The sequence below is a fragment of the Oncorhynchus keta genome, chromosome 8 (assembly GCF_023373465.1).
Source record: "Oncorhynchus keta strain PuntledgeMale-10-30-2019 chromosome 8, Oket_V2, whole genome shotgun sequence".
NCBI lineage: Eukaryota > Metazoa > Chordata > Actinopteri > Salmoniformes > Salmonidae > Oncorhynchus > Oncorhynchus keta.
In genome coordinates, this window is record NC_068428.1 from 31,720,742 (window position 1) to 31,742,629 (window position 21,888).

Genomic DNA, 21,888 nt, shown 5'->3' on the forward strand with positions numbered 1-21,888 from the left:
AGAGTTGGGGAGCTGTAGGGACCAGGGATATCCTGATATATAGAGTTGGGGAGATGTAGGGACCAGGGATATCCTGATATATAGAATTTAGGGACCAGGGATATCCTGATATATAGAGTTGGGGAGCTGTAGGGACCAGGGATATCCTGATATAGAGTTGGGGAACTGTAGGGACCAGGATATCCTGTTATATAGCGTTTAGGAGCTGTAGGGACCAGGGATATCCTGTTATATAGAGTTGTGGGAGCTGTAGGGACCAGGGATATCCTGATATAGAGTTGAGGGAGCTGTAGGGACCAGGGATATCCTGTTATATAGAGTTGGGGAGCTGTAGGGGCCAAGGATATCCTGATATAGAGTTGGGGAGCTGTAGAGACTAGTGATATCATGTTATATAGAGTTGTGGGAGCTGTAGGGACCAGGGATATCCTGATATAGAGTTGAGGGAACTGTAGGACCAGTGATATCCTGATATAGAGTTGAGGAGCTGTAGGGTCCAGGGATATTCTGTTATATAGAGTTGGGGAGCTGTAGGGACCAGGGATATCCTGATATAGAGTTGAGGGTTAGGGACCAGTGATATCCTGATATAGAGTTGAGGGAGCTGTAGGGTCCAGGGATATTCTTTTATATAGAGTTGTGGGAGCTGTAGGGACCAGGGATATCCTGATATAGAGTTGAGGGAGCTGTAGGGTCCAGGGATATCCTGTTATATAGAGTTGGGGAGCTGTAGGGACCAGGGATATCCTGTTATATAGAGTTGGGGAGCTGTAGGGACCAGGGATATCCTGGTATATAGAGTTGGGGAGCTGTAAGGACCAGGGATATCCTGGGATATAGAGTTGGGGAGCGAGCTGTAGGGTCCAGGGATATCCTGTTATATAGAGTTGGGGAGCTGTAGGGACCAGGGATATCCCTGTATATAGAGTTGGGGAGCTGTAGGGTCCAGGGATATCCTGTTATATAGAGTTGGGGAGCCAGGACCAGGGATATCCTGTTATATAGAGTTGGGGAGCTGTAGGACCAGGGATATCCTGGTATATAGAGTTGGGGAGCTGTAGGGACCAGGGATATCCTGTTATATAGAGTTGGGGAGCTGTAGGGACCAGGGATATCCTGTTATATAGAGTTGGGGAGCTGTAGGGACCAGGGATATCCTGGTATATAGAGTTGGGGAGCTGTAAGGACCAGGGATATCCTGTATATATAGAGTTGTGGGAGCTGTAGGGTCCAGGGATATCCTGTTATATAGAGTTGGGGAGCTGTAGGACCAGGGATATCCTGGTATATAGAGTTGGGGAGCTGTAGGGTCCAGGGATATCCTGTTATATAGAGTTGGGGAGCTGTAGGGACCAGGGATATCCTGGTATATAGAGTTGGGGAGCTGTAAGGACCAGGGATATCCTGATATATAGAGTTGTGGGAGCTGTAGGGTCCAGGGATATCCTGTTATATAGAGTTGGGGAGCTGTAGGGACCAGGGATATCCTGGTATATAGAGTTGGGGAGCTGTAGGGACCAGGGATATCCTGGTATATAGAGTTGGGGAGCTGTAGGGTCCAGGGATATCCTTATATATAGAGTTGGGAGCTGTAAGGACCAGTGATATCCTGTTATATAGAGTTGGGGAGCTGTAAGGACCAGGGATATCCTGATATATAGAGTTGGGGAGCTGTAGGGTCCATGGATGTCCTGATAGAGTTGGGGAGCTGTAAGGACCAGGGATATCCTGATATATAGAGTTGGGGAGCTGTAGGGTCCAGGGATATCCTGTTATATAGAGTTGGGGAGCTGTAGGGACCAGGATATCCTGGTATATAGAGTTGGGGAGCTGTAGGGACCAGGGATATCCTGATAAATACAGTTGGGGAGCTGTAAGGACCAGGGATATCCTGGTATATAGAGTTGGGGAGCTGTAGGGTCCAGGGATATCCTGTTATAGAGAGTTGGGGAGCTGTAGGGACCAGGGATATCCTGATATATAAAGTTGGGGAGCTGTAGGGTCCAGGGATATCCTGTTATATAGAGTTGGGGAGCTGTAGGGACCAGGGATATCCTGGTATATAGAGTTGGGGAGCTGTAAGGACCAGGGATATCCTGATATATAGAGTTGGGGAGCTGTAGGGACCAGGGATATCCTGAAATATAAAGTTGGGAACTGTAGGGACCAGGATATCCTGTTATATAGAGTTGGGGAGCTGTAGGGACCAGGGATATCCTGTATATAGAGTTGGGGACTTTAGGGACCAGGGATATCCTGGTATATAGAGTTGGGGTTGTAAGGACCAGGGCTGATATATAGAGTTGGGGAGCTGTAGGGACCAGGGATATCCTGTTATATAGAGTTGGGGAGCTGTAGGGACCAGGGATATCCTGATATATAGAATTGGGGAGCTGTAGGGACCAGGGATATCCTGATATATAGAGTTGGGGAGCTGTAGGGACCAGGGATATCCTGATATAGAGTTGAGGGAACTGTAGGGTCCAGGGATATTCTGTTATATAGAGTTGTGGGAGCTGTAGGGACCAGGGATATCCTGATATATAGAGTTGGGGAGCTGTAGGGACCAGGGATATCCTGTTATATAGAGTTGGGGAGCTGTAGAGACCAGGGATATCCTGGTATATAGAGTTGGGGAGCTGTAAGGACCAGGGATATCCTGGTATATAGAGTTGGGGAGCGAGCTGTAGGGACCAGGGATATCCTGTTATATAGAGTTGGGGAGCTGTAGGGACCAGGGATATCCTGGTATATAGAGTTGGGGAGCTGTAGGTCCAGGGATATCCTGTTATATAGAGTTGGGGAGCTGTAGGGACCGGGATATCCTGTTATATAGAGTTGGGGAGCTGTAGGGACCAGGGATATCCTGGTATATAGAGTTGGGAGCTGTAAGGACCAGGGATATCCTGTATATAGAGTTGGGGAGCTGTAGGGACCAGGGATATCCCTAGAGTTGGGGGAGCTGTAGGGACCAGGGATATCCTGATATATAGAGTTGGGGAGCTGTAGGGACCAAGGATATCCTGATATATAGAGTTGGGGAGCTGTAGGGACCAGGGATATCCTGATATAGAGTTGAGGAACTGTAGGGACCAGGGATATCCTGATATAGAGTTGAGGAGCTGTAGGGTCCAGGGATATCCTGTTATATAGAGTTGGGGAGCTGTAGGGACCAGGGATATCCTGATATATAGAGTTGGGGAGCTGTAGGGACCAGGGATATCCTGTTATATAGAGTTGGGGAGCTGTAGGGACCAGGGATATCCTGGTATATAGAGTTGGGGAGCTGTAAGGACCAGGGATATCCTGTTATATAGAGTTATAGGACCAGGGATATCCTGGTATATGGAGTTGGGGAGCTGTAGGGTCCAGGGATATCCTGTTATATAGAGTTGGGGAGCTGTAGGGACCAGGGATATCCTGGTATATAGAGTTGGGGAGCTGTAGGGACCAGGGATATCCTGGTATATAGAGTTGGGGAGCTGTAGGGACCAGGGATATCCTGATATATAGAGTTGGGGAGCTGTAGGGACCAGTGATATCCTGTTATATAGAGTTGGGGAGCTGTAAGGACCAGGGATATCCTGATATATAGTGTTGGGGAGCAGGGTCCATGGATATCCTGTTATATAGAGTTGGGGAGCTGTAAGGACCAGGGATATCCTGATATATAGAGTTGGGGAGCTGTAGGGTCCAGGGATATCCTGTTATATAGAGTTGGGGAGCTGTAGGGACCAGGGATATCCTGGTATATAGAGTTGGGGAGCTGTAGGGACCAGGGATATCCTGATAAATAGAGTTGGGGAGCTGTAAGGACCAGGGATATCCTGGTATATAGAGTTGGGGAGCTGTAGGGTCCAGGGATATCCTGTTATATAGAGTTGGGGAGCTGTAGGGACCAGGGATATCCTGATATATAAAGTTGGGGAGCTGTAGGGTCCAGGGATATCCTGTTATATAGAGTTGGGGAGCTGTAGGGACCAGGGATATCCTGGTATATAGAGTTGGGGAGCTGTAAGGACCAGGGATATCCTGATATATAGAGTTGGGGAGCTGTAGGGACCAGGATATCCTGAAATATAAAGTTGGGAACTGTAGGGACCAGGGATATCCTGTTATATAGAGTTGGGGAGCTGTAGGGACCAGGGATATCCTGATATATAGAGTTGGGGAGCTGTAGGGACCAGGGATATCCTGATATATAGAGTTGGGGAGCTGTAGGGACCAGGGATATCCTGATATATAGAGTTGGGGAGCTGTAGGGACCAGGGATATCCTGATATATAGAGTTGGGGAGCTGTAGGGACCAGGGATATCCTGATATATAGAGTTGGGGAGCTGTAGGGACCAGGGATATCCTGATATATAGAGTTGGGGAGCTGTAGGGACCAGGGATATCCTGATATAGAGTTGAGGGAACTGTAGGGACCAGGGATATCCTGATATAGAGTTGAGGGAGCTGTAGGGTCCAGGGATATTCTGTTATATAGAGTTGTGGGAGCTGTAGGGACCAGGGATATCCTGATATATAGAGTTGGGGAGCTGTAGGGACCAGGGATATCCTGTTATATAGAGTTGGGGAGCTGTAGGGACCAGGGATATCCTGGTATATAGAGTTGGGGAGCTGTAAGGACCAGGGATATCCTGGTATATAGAGTTGGGGAGCTGTAGGGACCAGGGATATCCTGTTATATAGAGTTGGGGAGCTGTAGGGACCAGGGATATCCTGGTTATATAGAGTTGGGGAGCTGTAGGTCCAGGGATATCCTGTTATATAGAGTTGGGGAGCTGTAGGGACCAGGGATATCCTGTTATATAGAGTTGGGGAGCTGTAGGGACCAGGGATATCCTGTATATAGAGTTGGGGAGCTGTAGGGACCAGGGATATCCTGGTATATAGAGTTGGGGAGCTGTAGGGACCCAGGGATATCCTGGTATATAGAGTTGGGGAGCTGTAGGGACCAGGGATATCCTGATATATAGAGTTGGGGAGTTGGGTTATATAGAGCTGTAGGACCAGGGATATCCTGATATATAGAGTTGGGGAGCTGTAGGGACCAGGGATATCCTGTTATATAGAGTTGGGGAGCTGTAGGGACCAGGGATATCCTGATATATAGAGTTGGGGAGCTGTAGGACCAGGGATATCCTGATATATAGAGTTGGGGAGCTGTAGGGACCAGGGATATCCTGATATAGAGTTGAGGGAGCTGTAGGGTCCAGGGATATCCTGTTATATAGAGTTGGGGAGCTGTAGGGACCAGGGATATCCTGTTATATAGAGTTGTGGGAGCTGTAGGGACCAGGGATATCCTGATATATAGAGTTGGGGAGCTGTAGGGACCAGGGATATCCTGTTATATAGAGTTGGGGAGCTGTAGGGACCAGGGATATCCTGGTATATAGAGTTGGGGAGCTGCAAGGACCAGGATATCCTGGTATATAGAGTGGGGAGCGAGCTGTAGGGACCAGGGATATCCTGGTATATGGAGTTGTGGGAGCTGTAGGGTCCAGGGATATCCTGTTATATAGAGTTGAGGGACTGTAGGACCAGGATATCCTGGTATATAGAGTTGGGGAGCTGTAGGGACCAGGGATATCCTGGTATATAGAGTTGGGGAGCTGTAAGGACCAGGGATATCCTGATATATAGAGTTGGGGAGCTGTAAGGACCAGGGATATCCTGATATATAGAGTTGGGGAGCTGTAAGGACCAGGGATATCCTGGTATATAGTGTTGGGGAGCTGTAGGGTCCATGGATATCCTGTTATATAGAGTTGGGGAGCTGTAAGGACCAGGGATATCCTGATATATAGAGTTGGGGAGCTGTAGGGTCCAGGGATATCCTGTTATATAGAGTTGGGGAGCTGTAGGGACCAGGGATATTCTGGTATATAGAGTTGGGGAGCTGTAGGGACCAGGGATATCCTGTTATATAGAGTTGGGGAGGTGTAGGGACCAGGGATATCCTGTTATATAGAGTTGGGGAGCTGTAGGGTCCAGGGATATCCTGTTATATAGAGTTGGGGAGCTGTAGGGACCAGGGATATCCTGATATATAAAGTTGGGGAGCTGTAGGGTCCAGGGATATCCTGTTATATAGAGTTGGGGAGCTGTAGGGACCAGGGATATCCTGGTATATAGAGTTGGGGAGCTGTAGGGACCAGGGATATCCTGATATATAGAGTTGGGGAGCTGTAGGGACCAGGGATATCCTGAAATATAGAGTTGGGGAACTGTAGGGACCAGGGATATCCTGTTATATAGAGTTGGGGAGCTGTAGGGACCAGGGATATCCTGGTATATAGAGTTGGGGAGCTTTAGGGACCAGGGATATCCTGGTATATAGAGTTGGGGAGCTGTAAGGACCAGGGATATCCTGATATATAGAGTTGGGGAGCTGTAGGGACCAGGGATATCCTGATATATAGAGTTGGGGAGCTGTAGGGACCAGGGATATCCTGATATATAGAGTTGGGGAGCTGTAGGGACCAGGGATATCCTGATATATAGAGTTGGGGAGCTGTAGGGACCAGGGATATCCTGATATATAGAGTTGGGGATCTGTAGGGACCAGGGATATCCTGATATAGAGTTGAGGGAGCTGTAGGGACTAGTGATATCATGTTATATAGAGTTGTGGGAGCTGTAGGGACCAGGGATATCCTGATATATAGAGTTGGGGAGCTGTAGGGACCAGGGATATCCTGTTATATAGAGGGAGCTGTAGAGACCAGGGATATCCTGGTATATAGAGTTGGGGAGCTGTAGGGACCAGGGATATCCTGGTATATAGAGTTGGGGGGAGCTGTAGGGACCAGGGATATCCTGTTATATAGAGTTGGGGAGCTGTAGGGACCAGGGATATCCTGGTATATAGAGTTGGGGAGCTGTAGGGTCCAGGGATATCCTGTTATATAGAGTTGGGGAGCTGTAGGGACCAGGGATATCCTGTTATATAGAGTTGGGAGCTGTAGGGACCAGGGATATCCTGTATATAGAGTTGGGGAGCTGTAGGGACCAGGGATATCCTGGTATATAGAGTTGGGGAGCTGTAGGGACCAGGGATATCCTGGTATATAGAGTTGGGGAGCTGTAGGGTCCAGGGATATCCTGATATATAGAGTTGGGGAGCTGTAGGGACCAGTGATATCCTGTTATATAGAGTTGGGGAGCTGTAAGGACCAGGGATATCCTGATATATAGAGTTGGGGAGCTGTAGGGTCCATGGATATCCTGTTATATAGAGTTGGGGAGCTGTAAGGACCAGGGATATCCTGATATATAGAGTTGGGGAGCTGTAGGTCCAGGGATATCCTGTTATATAGAGTTGGGGAGCTGTAGGGGACCAGGGATATCCTGGTATATAGAGTTGGGGAGCTGTAGGGACCAGGGATATCCTGATAAATAGAGTTGGGGAGCTGTAAGGACCAGGGATATCCTGTATAAAGAGTTGGGGAGCTGTAGGGTCCAGGGATATCCTGTTATATAGAGTTGGGGAGCTGTAGGGACCAGGGATATCCTGATATATAAGAGTTGGGGAGCTGTAGGGTCCAGGGATATCCTGTTATATAGAGTTGGGGAGCTGTAGGGACCAGGGATATCCTGGTATATAGAGTTGGGGAGCTGTAAGGACCAGGGATATCCTGATATATAGAGTTGGGGAGCTGTAGGGACCAGGGATATCCTGAAATATAAAGTTGGGGAACTGTAGGGACCAGGGATATCCTGTTATATAGAGTTGGGGAGCTGTAGGGACCAGGGATATCCTGGTATATAGAGTTGGGGCTTTAGGGACCAGGGATATCCTGGTATATAGAGTTGGGGAGCTGTAAGGACCAGGGATATCCTGATATATAGAGTTGGGGAGCTGTAGGGACCAGGGATATCCTGATATATAGAGTTGGGGAGCTGTAGGGACCAGGGATATCCTGATATAGAATTGGGGAGCTGTAGGGACCAGGGATATCCTGATATATAGAGTTGGGGAGCTGTAGGGACCAGGGATATCCTGATATAGAGTTGAGGGAACTGTAGGGACCAGGGATATCCTGATATAGAGTTGAGGGAGCTGTAGGGTCCAGGGATATTCTGTTATATAGAGTTGTGGGAGCTGTAGGGACCAGGGATATCCTGATATATAGAGTTGGGGAACTGTAGGGACCAGGGATATCCTGTTATATAGAGTTGGGGAGCTGTAGAGACCAGGGATATCCTGGTATATAGAGTTGGGTAGCTGTAAGGACCAGGGATATCCTGGTATATAGAGTTGGGGAGCGAGCTGTAGGGACCAGGGATATCCTGTTATATAGAGTTGGGGAGCTGTAGGGACCAGGGATATCCTGGTATATAGAGTTGTGGGAGCTGTAGGGTCCAGGGATATCCTGTTATATAGAGTTGGGGAGCTGTAGGGACCGGGATATCCTGTTATATAGAGTTGGGGAGCTGTAGGGACCAGGGATATCCTGGTATATAGAGTTGGGGAGCTGTAAGGACCAGGGATATCCTGATATATAGAGTTGGGGAGCTGTAGGGACCAGGGATATCCTGATATATAGAGTTGGGGAGCTGTAGGGACCAGGGATATCCTGATATATAGAGTTGGGGAGCTGTAGGGACCAGGGATATCCTGATATATAGAGTTGGGGAGCTGTAGGACCAGGGATATCCTGATATAGAGTTAATGGAGCTGTAGGGTCCAGGATATTCTGTTATATAGAGTTGTGGGAGCTGTAGGGACCAGGGATATCCTGTTATATAGAGTTGGGGAGCTGTAGGGACCAGGGATATCCTGGTATATAGAGTTGGGGAGCTGTAGGGACCAGGGATATCCTGTGTATATAGAGTTGGGGAGCTGTAAGGACCAGGGATATCCTGATATATAGAGTTGGGGAGCTGTAGGGACCAGGGATATCCTGAAATATAAAGTTGGGGAACTGTAGGGACCAGGGATATCCTGTTATATAGAGTTGGGGAGCTGTAGGGACCAGGGATATCCTGGTATATAGAGTTGGGGAGCTTTAGGGACCAGGGATATCCTGGTATATAGAGTTGGGGAGCTGTAAGGACCAGGGATATCCTGATATATAGAGTTGGGGAGCTGTAGGGACCAGGGATATCCTGATATATAGAGTTGGGGAGCTGTAGGGACCAGGGATATCCTGATATATAGAATTGGGGAGCTGTAGGGACCAGGGATATCCTGATATATAGAGTTGGGGAGCTGTAGGGACCAGGGATATCCTGATATAGAGTTGAGGGAACTGTAGGGACCAGGGATATCCTGTTATATAGCGTTGTGGGAGCTGTAGGGACCAGGGATATCCTGTTATATAGCGTTGTGGGAGCTGTAGGGACCAGGGATATCCTGATATAGAGTTGAGGGAGCTGTAGGGACCAGGGATATCCTGTTATATAGAGTTGGGGAGCTGTAGGGGCCAAGGATATCCTGATATAGAGTTGGGGAGCTGTAGGGACTAGTGATATCATGTTATATAGAGTTGTGGGAGCTGTAGGGCCAAGGATATCCTGATATAGAGTTGGGGAGCTGTAGGGACTAGTGATATCCTGGTATATAGAGTTGGGGAGCTTTTTAGGGACCAGGGATATCCTGGTATATAGAGTTGGGAGCTGTAAGGACCAGGGATATCCTGATATATAAAGTTGGGGAGCTGTAGGGTCCAGGGATATCCTGTTATATAGAGTTGGGGAGCTGTAGGGACCAGGGATATCCTGGTATATAGAGTTGGGAGCTGTAAGGACCAGGGATATCCTGATATATAGAGTTGGTGAGCTGTAGGGACCAGGGATATCCTGAAATATAAAGTTGGGGAACTGTAGGGACCAGGGATATCCTGTTATATAGAGTTGGGGAGCTGTAGGGACCAGGGATATCCTGGTATATAGAGTTGGGGAGCTTTAGGGACCAGGGATATCCTGGTATATAGAGTTGGGAGCTGTAAGGACCAGGGATATCCTGATATATAGAGTTGGGGAGCTGTAGGGACCAGGGATATCCTGATATATAGAGTTGGGGAGATGTAGGGACCAGGGATATCCTGATATATAGAATTGGGGAGCTGTAGGGACCAGGGATATCCTGATATATAGAGTTGGGAGCTGTAGGGACCAGGATATCCTGATATAGAGTTGAGGGAACTGTAGGGACCAGGGATATCCTGTTATATAGAGTTGGGGAGCTGTAGGGACCAGGGATATCCTGTTATATAGAGTTGTGGGAGCTGTAGGGACCAGGGATATCCTGTTATATAGAGTTGAGGGAGCTGTAGGGACCAGGGATATCCTGTTATATAGAGTTGGGGAGCTGTAGGGGCCAAGGATATCCTGATATAGAGTTGGGGAGCTGTAGGGACTAGTGATATCATGTTATATAGAGTTGTGGGAGCTGTAGGGACCAGGGATATCCTGATATAGAGTTGAGGGAACTGTAGGGACCAGTGATATCCTGATATAGAGTTGAGGGAGCTGTAGGGTCCAGGGATATTCTGTTATATAGAGTTGTGGGAGCTGTAGGGACCAGGGATATCCTGATATAGAGTTGAGGGAACTGTAGGGACCAGTGATATCCTGATATAGAGTTGAGGGAGCTGTAGGGTCCAGGGATATTCTGTTATATAGAGTTGTGGGAGCTGTAGGGACCAGGGATATCCTGATATAGAGTTGAGGGAGCTGTAGGGTCCAGGGATATCCTGTTATATAGAGTTGGGGAGCTGTAGGGACCAGGGATATCCTGTTATATAGAGTTGGGGAGCTGTAGGGACCAGGGATATCCTGGTATATAGAGTTGGGGAGCTGTAAGGACCAGGGATATCCTGGGATATAGAGTTGGGGAGCGAGCTGTAGGGTCCAGGGATATCCTGTTATATAGAGTTGGGGAGCTGTAGGGACCAGGGATATCCTGGTATATAGAGTTGTGGGAGCTGTAGGGTCCAGGGATATCCTGTTATATAGAGTTGGGGAGCTGTAGGGACCAGGGATATCCTGTTATATAGAGTTGGGGAGCTGTAGGGACCAGGGATATCCTGTTATATAGAGTTGGGGAGCTGTAGGGACCAGGGATATCCTGGTATATAGAGTTGGGGAGCTGTAGGGACCAGGGATATCCTGTTATATAGAGTTGGGGAGCTGTAGGGACCAGGGATATCCTGTTATATAGAGTTGGGGAGCTGTAGGGACCAGGGATATCCTGGTATATAGAGTTGGGGAGCTGTAAGGACCAGGGATATCCTGATATATAGAGTTGGGGAGCTGTAGGGTCCAGGGATATCCTGTTATATAGAGTTGGGGAGCTGTAGGGACCAGGGATATCCTGGTATATAGAGTTGGGGAGCTGTAGGGTCCAGGGATATCCTGTTATATAGAGTTGGGGAGCTGTAGGGACCAGGGATATCCTGGTATATAGAGTTGGGGAGCTGTAAGGACCAGGGATATCCTGATATATAGAGTTGTGTAGCTGTAGGGACCAGGGATATCCTGGTATATAGGAGTTGGGGAGCTGTAGGGTCCAGGGATATCCTTATATATAGAGTTGGGGAGCTGTAGGGACCAGTGATATCCTGTTATATAGAGTTGGGGAGCTGTAAGGACCAGGGATATCCTGATATATAGAGTTGGGGAGCTGTAGGGTCCATGGATGTCCTGTTATATAGAGTTGGGGAGCTGTAAGGACCAGGGATATCCTGATATATAGAGTTGGGGAGCTGTAGGGTCCAGGGATATCCTGTTATATAGAGTTGGGGAGCTGTAGGGACCAGGGATATCCTGGTATATAGAGTTGGGGAGCTGTAGGGACCAGGGATATCCTGATATAGAGTTGGGGAGCTGTAAGGACCAGGGATATCCTGGTATATAGAGTTGGGGAGCTGTAGGGACCAGGATATCCTGTTATATAGAGTTGGGGAGCTGTAGGGACCAGGGATATCCTGATATATAAAGTTGGGGAGCTGTAGGGACCAGGGATATCCTGTTATATAGAGTTGGGGAGCTGTAGGGACCAGGGATATCCTGGTATATAGAGTTGGGAGCTGTAAGGACCAGGGATATCCTGATATATAGAGTTGGGGAGCTGTAGGGACCAGGGATATCCTGAAATATAGAGTTGGGGAACTGTAGGGACCAGGGATATCCTGTTATATAGAGTTGGGGAGCTGTAGGGACCAGGGATATCCTGGTATATAGAGTTGGGGAGCTTTAGGGACCAGGGATATCCTGGTATATAGAGTTGGGGAGCTGTAAGGACCAGGGATATCCTGATATATAGAGTTGAGGGAGCTGTAGGGACCAGGGATATCCTGATATATAGAGTTGGGGAGCTGTAGGGACCAGGGATATCCTGATATATAGAGTTGGGGAGCTGTAGGGACCAGGGATATCCTGATATATAGAGTTGGGAGCTGTAGGGACCAGGGATATCCTGATATAGAGTTGAGGGAACTGTAGGGTCCAGGGATATTCTGTTATATAGAGTTGTGGGAGCTGTAGGGACCAGGGATATCCTGATATATAGAGTTGGGGAGCTGTAGGGACCAGGGATATCCTGTTATATAGAGTTGGGGAGCTGTAGAGACCAGGGATATCCTGGTATATAGAGTTGGGGAGCTGTAAGGACCAGGGATATCCTGGTATATAGAGTTGGGGAGCGAGCTGTAGGGACCAGGGATATCCTGTTATATAGAGTTGGGGAGCTGTAGGGACCAGGGATATCCTGGTATATAGAGTTGTGGGAGCTGTAGGGTCCAGGGATATCCTGTTATATAGAGTTGGGGAGCTGTAGGGACCAGGGATATCCTGTTATATAGAGTTGGGGAGCTGTAGGGACCAGGGATATCCTGGTATATAGAGTTGGGGAGCTGTAGGGACCAGGGATATCCTGTTATATAGAGTTGGGGAGCTGTAGGGACCAGGGATATCCTGATATATAGAGTTAGAGTTGGGGAGCTGTAGGGACCAGGGATATCCTGATATATAGAGTTGGGAGCTGTAGGGTCCAAGGATATCCTGATATATAGAGTTGGGGAGCTGTAGGGACCAGGGATATCCTGATATAGAGTTGGGGAACTGTAGGTCCAGGGATATCCTGATATAGAGTTGGGGAGCTGTAGGGTCCAGGGATATTCTGTTATATAGAGTTGGGGAGCTGTAGGGACCAGGGATATCCTGATATATAGAGTTGGGGAGCTGTAGGGACCAGGGATATCCTGTTATATAGAGTTGGGGAGCTGTAGGGACCAGGGATATCCTGGTATATAGAGTTGGGAGCTGTAAGGACCAGGGATATCCTGATATATAGAGTTGGGGGGAGCTGTAGGGACCAGGGATATCCTGTATATAGAGTTGGGGAGCTGTAGGGACCAGGGATATCCTGATATATAGTGTTGGGGAGCTGTAGGGTCCATGGATATCCTGTTATATAGAGTTGGGGAGCTGTAGGGACCAGGGATATCCTGATATATAGAGTTGGGGAGCTGTAGGGTCCAGGGATATCCTGATATATAGAGTTGGGGAGCTGTAGGGACCAGTGATATCCTGTTATATAGAGTTGGGGAGCTGTAAGGACCAGGGATATCCTGATATATAGTGTTGGGGAGCTGTAGGGTCCATGGATATCCTGTTATATAGAGTTGGGGAGCTGTAAGGACCAGGGATATCCTGATATATAGAGTTGGGGAGCTGTAGGGTCCAGGGATATCCTGTTATATAGAGTTGGGGAGCTGTAGGGACCAGGGATATCCTGGTATATAGAGTTGGGGAGCTGTAGGGACCAGGGATATCCTGATAAATAGAGTTGGGGAGCTGTAAGGACCAGGGATATCCTGGTATATAGAGTTGGGGAGCTGTAGGGTCCAGGGATATCCTGTTATATAGAGTTGGGGAGCTGTAGGGACCAGGGATATCCTGATATATAAAGTTGGGGAGCTGTAGGGTCCAGGGATATCCTGTTATATAGAGTTGGGGAGCTGTAGGGACCAGGGATATCCTGGTATATAGAGTTGGGGAGCTGTAAGGACCAGGGATATCCTGATATATAGAGTTGGGGAGCTGTAGGGACCAGGGATATCCTGAAATATAAAGTTGGGGAACTGTAGGGACCAGGGATATCCTGTTATATAGAGTTGGGGAGCTGTAGGGACCAGGGATATCCTGGTATATAGAGTTGGGGAGCTTTAGGGACCAGGGATATCCTGGTATATAGAGTTGGGGAGCTGTAAGGACCAGGGATATCCTGATATATAGAGTTGGGGAGCTGTAGGGACCAGGGATATCCTGATATATAGAGTTGGGGAGCTGTAGGGACCAGGGATATCCTGATATATAGAATTGGGGAGCTGTAGGGACCAGGGATATCCTGATATATAGAGTTGGGGAGCTGTAGGGACCAGGGATATCCTGATATAGAGTTGAGGGAACTGTAGGGACCAGGGATATCCTGATATAGAGTTGAGGGAGCTGTAGGGTCCAGGGATATTCTGTTATATAGAGTTGTGGGAGCTGTAGGGACCAGGGATATCCTGATATATAGAGTTGGGGAACTGTAGGGACCAGGGATATCCTGTTATATAGAGTTGGGGAGCTGTAGAGACCAGGGATATCCTGGTATATAGAGTTGGGTAGCTGTAAGGACCAGGGATATCCTGGTATATAGAGTTGGGGAGCGAGCTGTAGGGACCAGGGATATCCTGTTATATAGAGTTGGGGAGCTGTAGGGACCAGGGATATCCTGGTATATAGAGTTGTGGGAGCTGTAGGGTCCAGGGATATCCTGTTATATAGAGTTGGGGAGCTGTAGGGACCGGGGATATCCTGTTATATAGAGTTGGGGAGCTGTAGGGACCAGGGATATCCTGGTATATAGAGTTGGGGAGCTGTAAGGACCAGGGATATCCTGATATATAGAGTTGGGGAGCTGTAGGGACCAGGGATATCCTGATATATAGAGTTGGGGAGCTGTAGGGACCAGGGATATCCTGATATATAGAGTTGGGGAGCTGTAGGGACCAGGGATATCCTGATATATAGAGTTGGGGAGCTGTAGGGACCAGGGATATCCTGATATAGAGTTGATGGAGCTGTAGGGTCCAGGGATATTCTGTTATATAGAGTTGTGGGAGCTGTAGGGACCAGGGATATCCTGATATATAGAGTTGGGGAGCTGTAGGGACCAGGGATATCCTGTTATATAGAGTTGGGGAGCTGTAGGGACCAGGGATATCCTGGTATATAGAGTTGGGGAGCTGTAAGGACCAGGGATATCCTGGTATATAGAGTTGGGGAGCGAGCTGTAGGGACCAGGGATATCCTGGTATATGGAGTTGTGGGAGCTGTAGGGTCCAGGGATATCCTGTTATATAGAGTTGGGGAGCTGTAGGGACCAGGGATATCCTGGTATATAGAGTTGGGGAGCTGTAGGGTCCAGGGATATCCTGTTATATAGAGTTGGGGAGCTGTAGGGACCAGGGATATCCTGTTATATAGAGTTGGGGAGCTGTAGGGACCAGGGATATCCTGGTATATAGAGTTGGGGAGCTGTAGGGACCAGGGATATCCTGGTATATAGAGTTGGGGAGCTGTAGGGACCAGGGATATCCTGTTATATAGAGTTGGGGAGGTGTAGGGACCAGGGATATCCTGTTATATAGAGTTGGGGAGCTGTAGGGTCCAGGGATATCCTGTTATATAGAGTTGGGGGAGCTGTAGGGTCCAGGGATATCCTGATTTTTGAGTTGGGGGAGCTGTAGGGTCCAGGGATATCCTGATATATAGAGTTGGGGAGCTGTAAGGACCAGGGATATCCTGATATATAGAGTTGGGGAGCTGTAGGGTCCAGGGATATCCTGATATAGGCTGGGGTTCTCAGGTTCTCAGGAGCAGGGGAAATCAAAGGTGAATTCTGTACAGGAAAGGATGGGACACTACCTTTATAAACTCTATTGTTAAACCAACATGTGTGTGTGCGTGTGTGTGTGCGTGTGTGTGCGTGTGTGTGCATGTGTGTGTGTGTGCATGTGTGTGTGTGTGTGTGTATGAGCTTCAATTCAGTTCCTTGACCAGGTGTGTTTTTCTTCCACAGGGTAACAGATGATGCCAGGGAAAATGAGATGGATGAGAACCTGGAGCAGGTGGGAGGCATCATCGGTAACCTGCGCCACATGGCCCTGGATATGGGCAACGAGATCGACACCCAGAATCGCCAGATCGACAGGATCATGGAGAAGGTACTGCTGGTGGTCCTCTGCTGGTCCTCTATTGGTCCTCTATTGGTCCTCTTTTGATCCTCTATTGATCCTCTATTTGTCCTCTATTGATCCTCTATTGATCCTCTATTGGTCCTCCATTGGTCCTCTATTGATCCTCTATTGGTCATCTATTGATCCTCTATTGATCCTCTATTGGTCCTCTATTGGTCCTCTATTGATCCTCTATTGGTCCTCTATTGGTCCTCTATTGATCCTCTATTGGTCCTCTATTGGTCCTCTTTTGATCCTCTATTGATCCTCTATTGGTCCTCCATTGGTCCTCTATTGATCCTCTATTGGTCATCTATTGATCCTCTATTGGTCCTCTATTGATCCTCTATTGGTCCTCTATTGATCCTCTATTGGTCATCTATTGATCCTCTATTGATCCTCTATTGGTCCTCTATTGATCCTCTATTGGTCCTCTATTGATCCTCTATTGGTCCTCTATTGATCCTCTATTGATCCTCTATTGGTCCTCTATTGATCCTCTATTGGTCCTCTATTGATCCTCTATTGGTCCTCTATTGGTCCTCTATTGGTCCTCTATTGATCCTCTGTTGGTCCTCTATTGGGCCTCTATTGATCCTCTATTGGTCCTCTATTGGTCCTCTTTTGATCCTCTATTGGTCCACTATTGGTCCTCTATTGTCTATCTGCTATTATTTAGAGTTGTCCGAATATTTTTTACTTCACATGACAAACAAGAGTCATTAGCCTCACATGTCAAAATGTTATTATCTGCAAAACAGAACCACAAATAACTAATGTTCCTCTTTCTCTCGCTCTCTCTTTCTCTCCCTTTCTTTGTCCAGGCTGATTCCAACAAGACCAGGATTGATGAAGCCAACCAGCGGGCCACAAAGATGCTGGGCAGTGGCTAAGCTCCCGGAGCACGTTGCTTCTCCCGCAAGCGCAGTTTGTCACAAGGCGCAAACATGCTTTTATCATGGTATTTACCTTCTAGGTTTGCACACATGCACATATCACCTCCCCCCATTGTAAATGTTGTTATGTGTATTGTCTGTCTCGCTTTTTCAATGATTGTCCTCGTAAACAAAAGTATTTCTTATACTCCGTGTCATTCTTTCCAAAGGTTGTATATAGTGCTGACTCGATGGCTCTAGCTCACTTGTGAAGTTTTTATTCTCTTTATCAAATATATATATATATATATATATATATATATATGATGTATATATTATATATATATCATATATATGTATAAAGGTACACTGCTGGATGACAAGTATAATAGGAATGCTATACAAGCTGTTTTTCCTTTTCAGTATATCAGTATTGTCTTAGTAAAACTGTGTCATTCCATCAGCTGCTGTCATGCTCCTTATTTTGATGTTGTCATGACGAATGAAGAAGAGGAAAAAAATAAGATGATAACAAACGATAGTAAATTCAAAAAGCACTTACGTACAATCACTGTCTTTGGTTCCTTTCCCTCACTGCAATTATCATGAGTTACTGTTTAGACAATGTGCAACTAGATTTGCTGTAATAGACATTGCATTCCAAGTGATGTGAATTGTGCGTTCTGCATGACAAATGGTAGATTTTAGAGTCATATACATAAAACCTGTCTTAAAAATATATAAAAACAATAACATGGCAGTAGCAGAGTTGCCAAAAGCATGCTCAGTATTAGGACACAGTTCAACGTTCCATACTCTCCTGCAAGTTTGCAATAGTGCCACTATTCCTGTCAAAATATATTTACAGACTGTGACCATCGTTGTAAAATAATGCAAAATGATCTTAACGTGAAGAGATGATGATGGAAGAATGAGGATATGGCTGTAACCGCAAAAAATGATGTGTTTTTTTCTAAATGAATATGCAGTTCAGTGAAGATATGGAATACGTGCTGAAGGGTGAGGTACTGGTTGTGTGTTGTATCATAGATTTTGGATGCTCTGAAAAAATGAACAAATTACACATTGTTTGCAATGTAAAGCAAAGACGCGTATTTCTGAGAGACCTTACTTTTATAAGAAGACTGTATCCTGTTAGTTTAATCTCCCCGTGTGGTTTGTTATTGGTAAAATAATAATGATAACTTAATAAAATGAATATCATAATAATAATATTGTTTTGAAACAAAAAATGACATACAAAAGTTTTGTTTGCTTCTGTACTTTTAGAGCTATGCACACCAAATCACCAAGATGTTGAGTAGTTAGAATAATATGATGAAGAAACACCTTCTCTGAATGACACAATAGATTCAACTGTGAGATTGATGTCCTCAAAACGCATGTGATATTCAAACTCCCTCTGTATCCTGTCCGTTTGTGAAGTCGTGGAACATTTTGTAGCTAGCTGAATTGATTAAAAGTAATAAACCCTATTCTCTGTGCTCTGTGTTAATTGGTCTTTATTTCTCTTGTCAATCAATGGTTTGTCTCTGTAGAAAAACAGTTGCTAATACAGTTGAAGTCGGAATACATTTAAACTCAGTTTTTCACGATTCCTGACATTCAACCATAGTAAAAAATCCCTGTCTTAGGTTAGTATGGATCACCACTTTATTTTAATAATGTGAAATGTCAGAATAATAGTAGAGAGAAGGATTTTTTTCAGCTGTAATTTCTTTCATCACATTCACAGTGGGTCAGAAGTTTACATACACTCGATAAGTATATGGTAGCATTGCCTTTAAATTGTTTATCTTGGGCCAAATATTTTGGATAGCCTTCCACAAGCCTCCCACAATAAGTTTGGTGAATTTTGGCCCATTCCTCCTGACAGAGCTGGTGTAACTGAGTCAGGTTTGTAGGCCTCCTTGCTCGCACATGCATTTTCTGTACTGCCCAGACCTTTTCTATAGGATTGAGGTCAGGTCTTTGTGATGGCCACTCCAATACCTTGACTTTGTTGTCCATAGACCATTTTGTCACAACTTTGTAAGTATGCTTGGCGTCATTGTCCATTTGGAAGACCCATTTGCGACCAAGCTTTAACTTCATGACTGATGTCTTGAGATGTTGCTTCAATATATCCACATAATTTTCCTTCCTCATGATGCCATCTATTTTGTGAAGTGCACCAGTCCCTCCTGCAGCAAAGCACCCCCACAACATGATGCTGCCACCCCCGTGCATCAAGGTTGGGATGTTGTTCTTCGGCTTGCAAGCCTCCCCCTTTTTCCTCCAAACATAACAATGGTCAAACAGTTCTATTTTTGTTTCATCAGACCAGAGGACATTTCTCCTAAAAGTATGATCTTTGTCCCCACGTGCAGTTGCAAACCGTAGTCTGGCTTTTATATGACGGTTTTGGAGCAGTGGCTTCTTCCTTGCTGAGCAGCCTTTCAGGTTATGTTGATATAGGACTAGTTTTACTGTGGATATAGATACTTTTGTACCTGTTTCCTCCAGCATCTTCACAAGGTCCTTTGCTGTTGTTCTGGGATTGATTTGCACTTTTCGCACCAAAGTACGTTCATCTCTAGGAAACAGAACGTGTCTCCTTCCTGAGCGGTATGACAGCTGCGTGGTTCCATGGTGTTTATACTTGGGTACTATTGTTTGTACAGATGAACGTGGTACCTTCAGGCGTTTGGAAATTGTTCCCAAGGATGAACCAGACTTGTGGTCTTGACTGATTTCTTTAGATTTTCCCATGATGTCAAGCAAAGAGGAACTGTGTTTGAAGGTAGGCCTTGAAATACATCCACAGATACACCTCCAATTGACTCAAATGATGTCAATTAGCCTATCAGAAGCTTCTAAAGCCATGACATCCTTTTCTGGAGTTTTCCAAGCTGTTTAAAGGCACAGTCAACTTAGTGTATGTAAACTTCTGACCCACTGGAATTGTGGTACAGTGACACAGTAAACAATTGTTGGAAAAATGACTTGTGTTGTGCACAGAGTAGATGTCCTAACCGAATTGCCAAAACTATAGTTTGTTAACAAGAAATGTGTGGAGTGGTTGAAAAACGAGTTTTAATGACTCCAACCTAAGTGTATGTAAACTTCTGACTGCAACTGTATATGTCTGTTAGTCAGACTCACCAGGACAAAGACATCAATATCGTTTCACCCACACTGACATACAGTATAACAGCAACATAATATACATCTAAATGTGTATGAACATTTAAGGTATATTGAACGCTATGTGTAATCTGAACATTACCCCCCGTATAGAGTAACAGTGCTTTCAGACAGTACTCTATCCAGACCCTTTGACATTTTGTTGCTTCAGCCTGAATATTTTTCTCATCCATCGACACACAATACCCCATAATGGCAAAGTGAAAACATGTTTTTTGACATTTTAGCAAATGTATTGAAAATTAAATACAGAAATACCTCATTTACGTACAGTACCAGTCAAAAGTATGGGCACAGCTACTCATTCCAGGGTTTTTCTTTATTTTTATTATTTTCTACAATGTAGAATAAGAGTGAAGACATCAAAACTATGAAATACATGGAATCATGTCGTAAACAAAAAAAGTGCTAAACAAATCTAAATAGATTTTATATTTGAGATTAGCCACCCTTGGCCTTCATGATAGCTTTGTACACTCTTGGCATTCTCTCAACCAGCTTCATGAGGTAGTCACCTGGAATGCATTTCTTCCTTTCCTGTGGTGGTCCTCATGAGAGCCAGTTTCATCATATTGCTTGATGGTTTTTGCGACTGCACTTGAAGAAACTTTAAAAGTTCTGATCGTCTTGAAATCTAGCTGGGTAGATAGCCAATGAGCTGACCTAAACGGCAATACGCCATGTTTATGTGTTGCAAGACCAACCCATGTAGTAAGCTTCAGCGTAAAGTGAGTCATTCGCTATTGAAGTTTCATACCGGAAGAAGCGACGCATATTACGCACTGCAGTGTTTGGTGAACGCGCAGATTCAGCTGTTTATATATCAATCATTATGACGAGTAAGTCAGGGAAAGCTAAATCTAAGTCTAGATATACAGATGAACACACAATTGTAGAATACATTTATTGGGAAGGTGAGACAGAGATTGTTGTAGGACGCTTCATTTAGCGATTGTGGAGGAATATTTTTTGAACGGGAGAGGACATCGTTTTGGACTGGTTAGTTCTTATCATACTAATGCCCTTGTTTGAAATTAATAATATAAAATATTATTTGTGATTTTTTTATTTTATTTAGAAGCAATATATAAACATGTAATGTCATGAAATGTAAGATGCGTGTGTCTGCTGCCCCACCCCAACCCACATGAAATAGCCTATTTGAGGCTGTTGAGGGGAGGGAAGGACCACATCAATGGCCAAAGTGAAATGGAGACAGTAAATACAGCTGGCCTGTTGTAATATAGTAGAGACAGTGGATCTAGCTGAAATGTTATAATATAAAATAGACAGTAGATCTCGCTGGTCTGTCATAATATAAATGAGACAGTAGATCGAGCAGGTCTATAATAATATATTCAACCTTATGTTCCCTGTACTCTCTATATATCTGTTTATTATACCTGTTGATAGAGGGCTCATATGTGAAACTATTCTAACTGAACATTTTCTTTCACAGTGACACTGACTCCGAATGGGAGTCTTATCCGGTGTCCTGTGTGAATTTAAGTATGCTCTCTCTAACTCTCTCTTTCTCTCTCTCTCGGAGGACCTGAGCCCT

General features: G+C 45.8%; 1 protein-coding gene across 2 annotated transcripts in view; it reads left to right on the top strand.

Moving 5' to 3' along the window:
* The window catches only part of LOC118371681 (synaptosomal-associated protein 25-A), a 75,096-nt gene extending 56,471 nt beyond the window's left edge, over positions 1–18,625 (top strand). For both annotated transcript variants that reach the window (XM_052524017.1, XM_052524016.1), the window contains exons 7-8: positions 16,089–16,233; positions 17,070–18,625. In XM_052524017.1, coding sequence (XP_052379977.1) covers positions 16,089–16,233; positions 17,070–17,138 — 214 coding nt within the window. In that variant the 3' untranslated portion in view covers positions 17,139–18,625. The remainder of the gene's footprint in view (positions 1–16,088; positions 16,234–17,069) is intronic.
* The last annotated feature ends 3,263 nt before the right edge of the window (positions 18,626–21,888 follow it).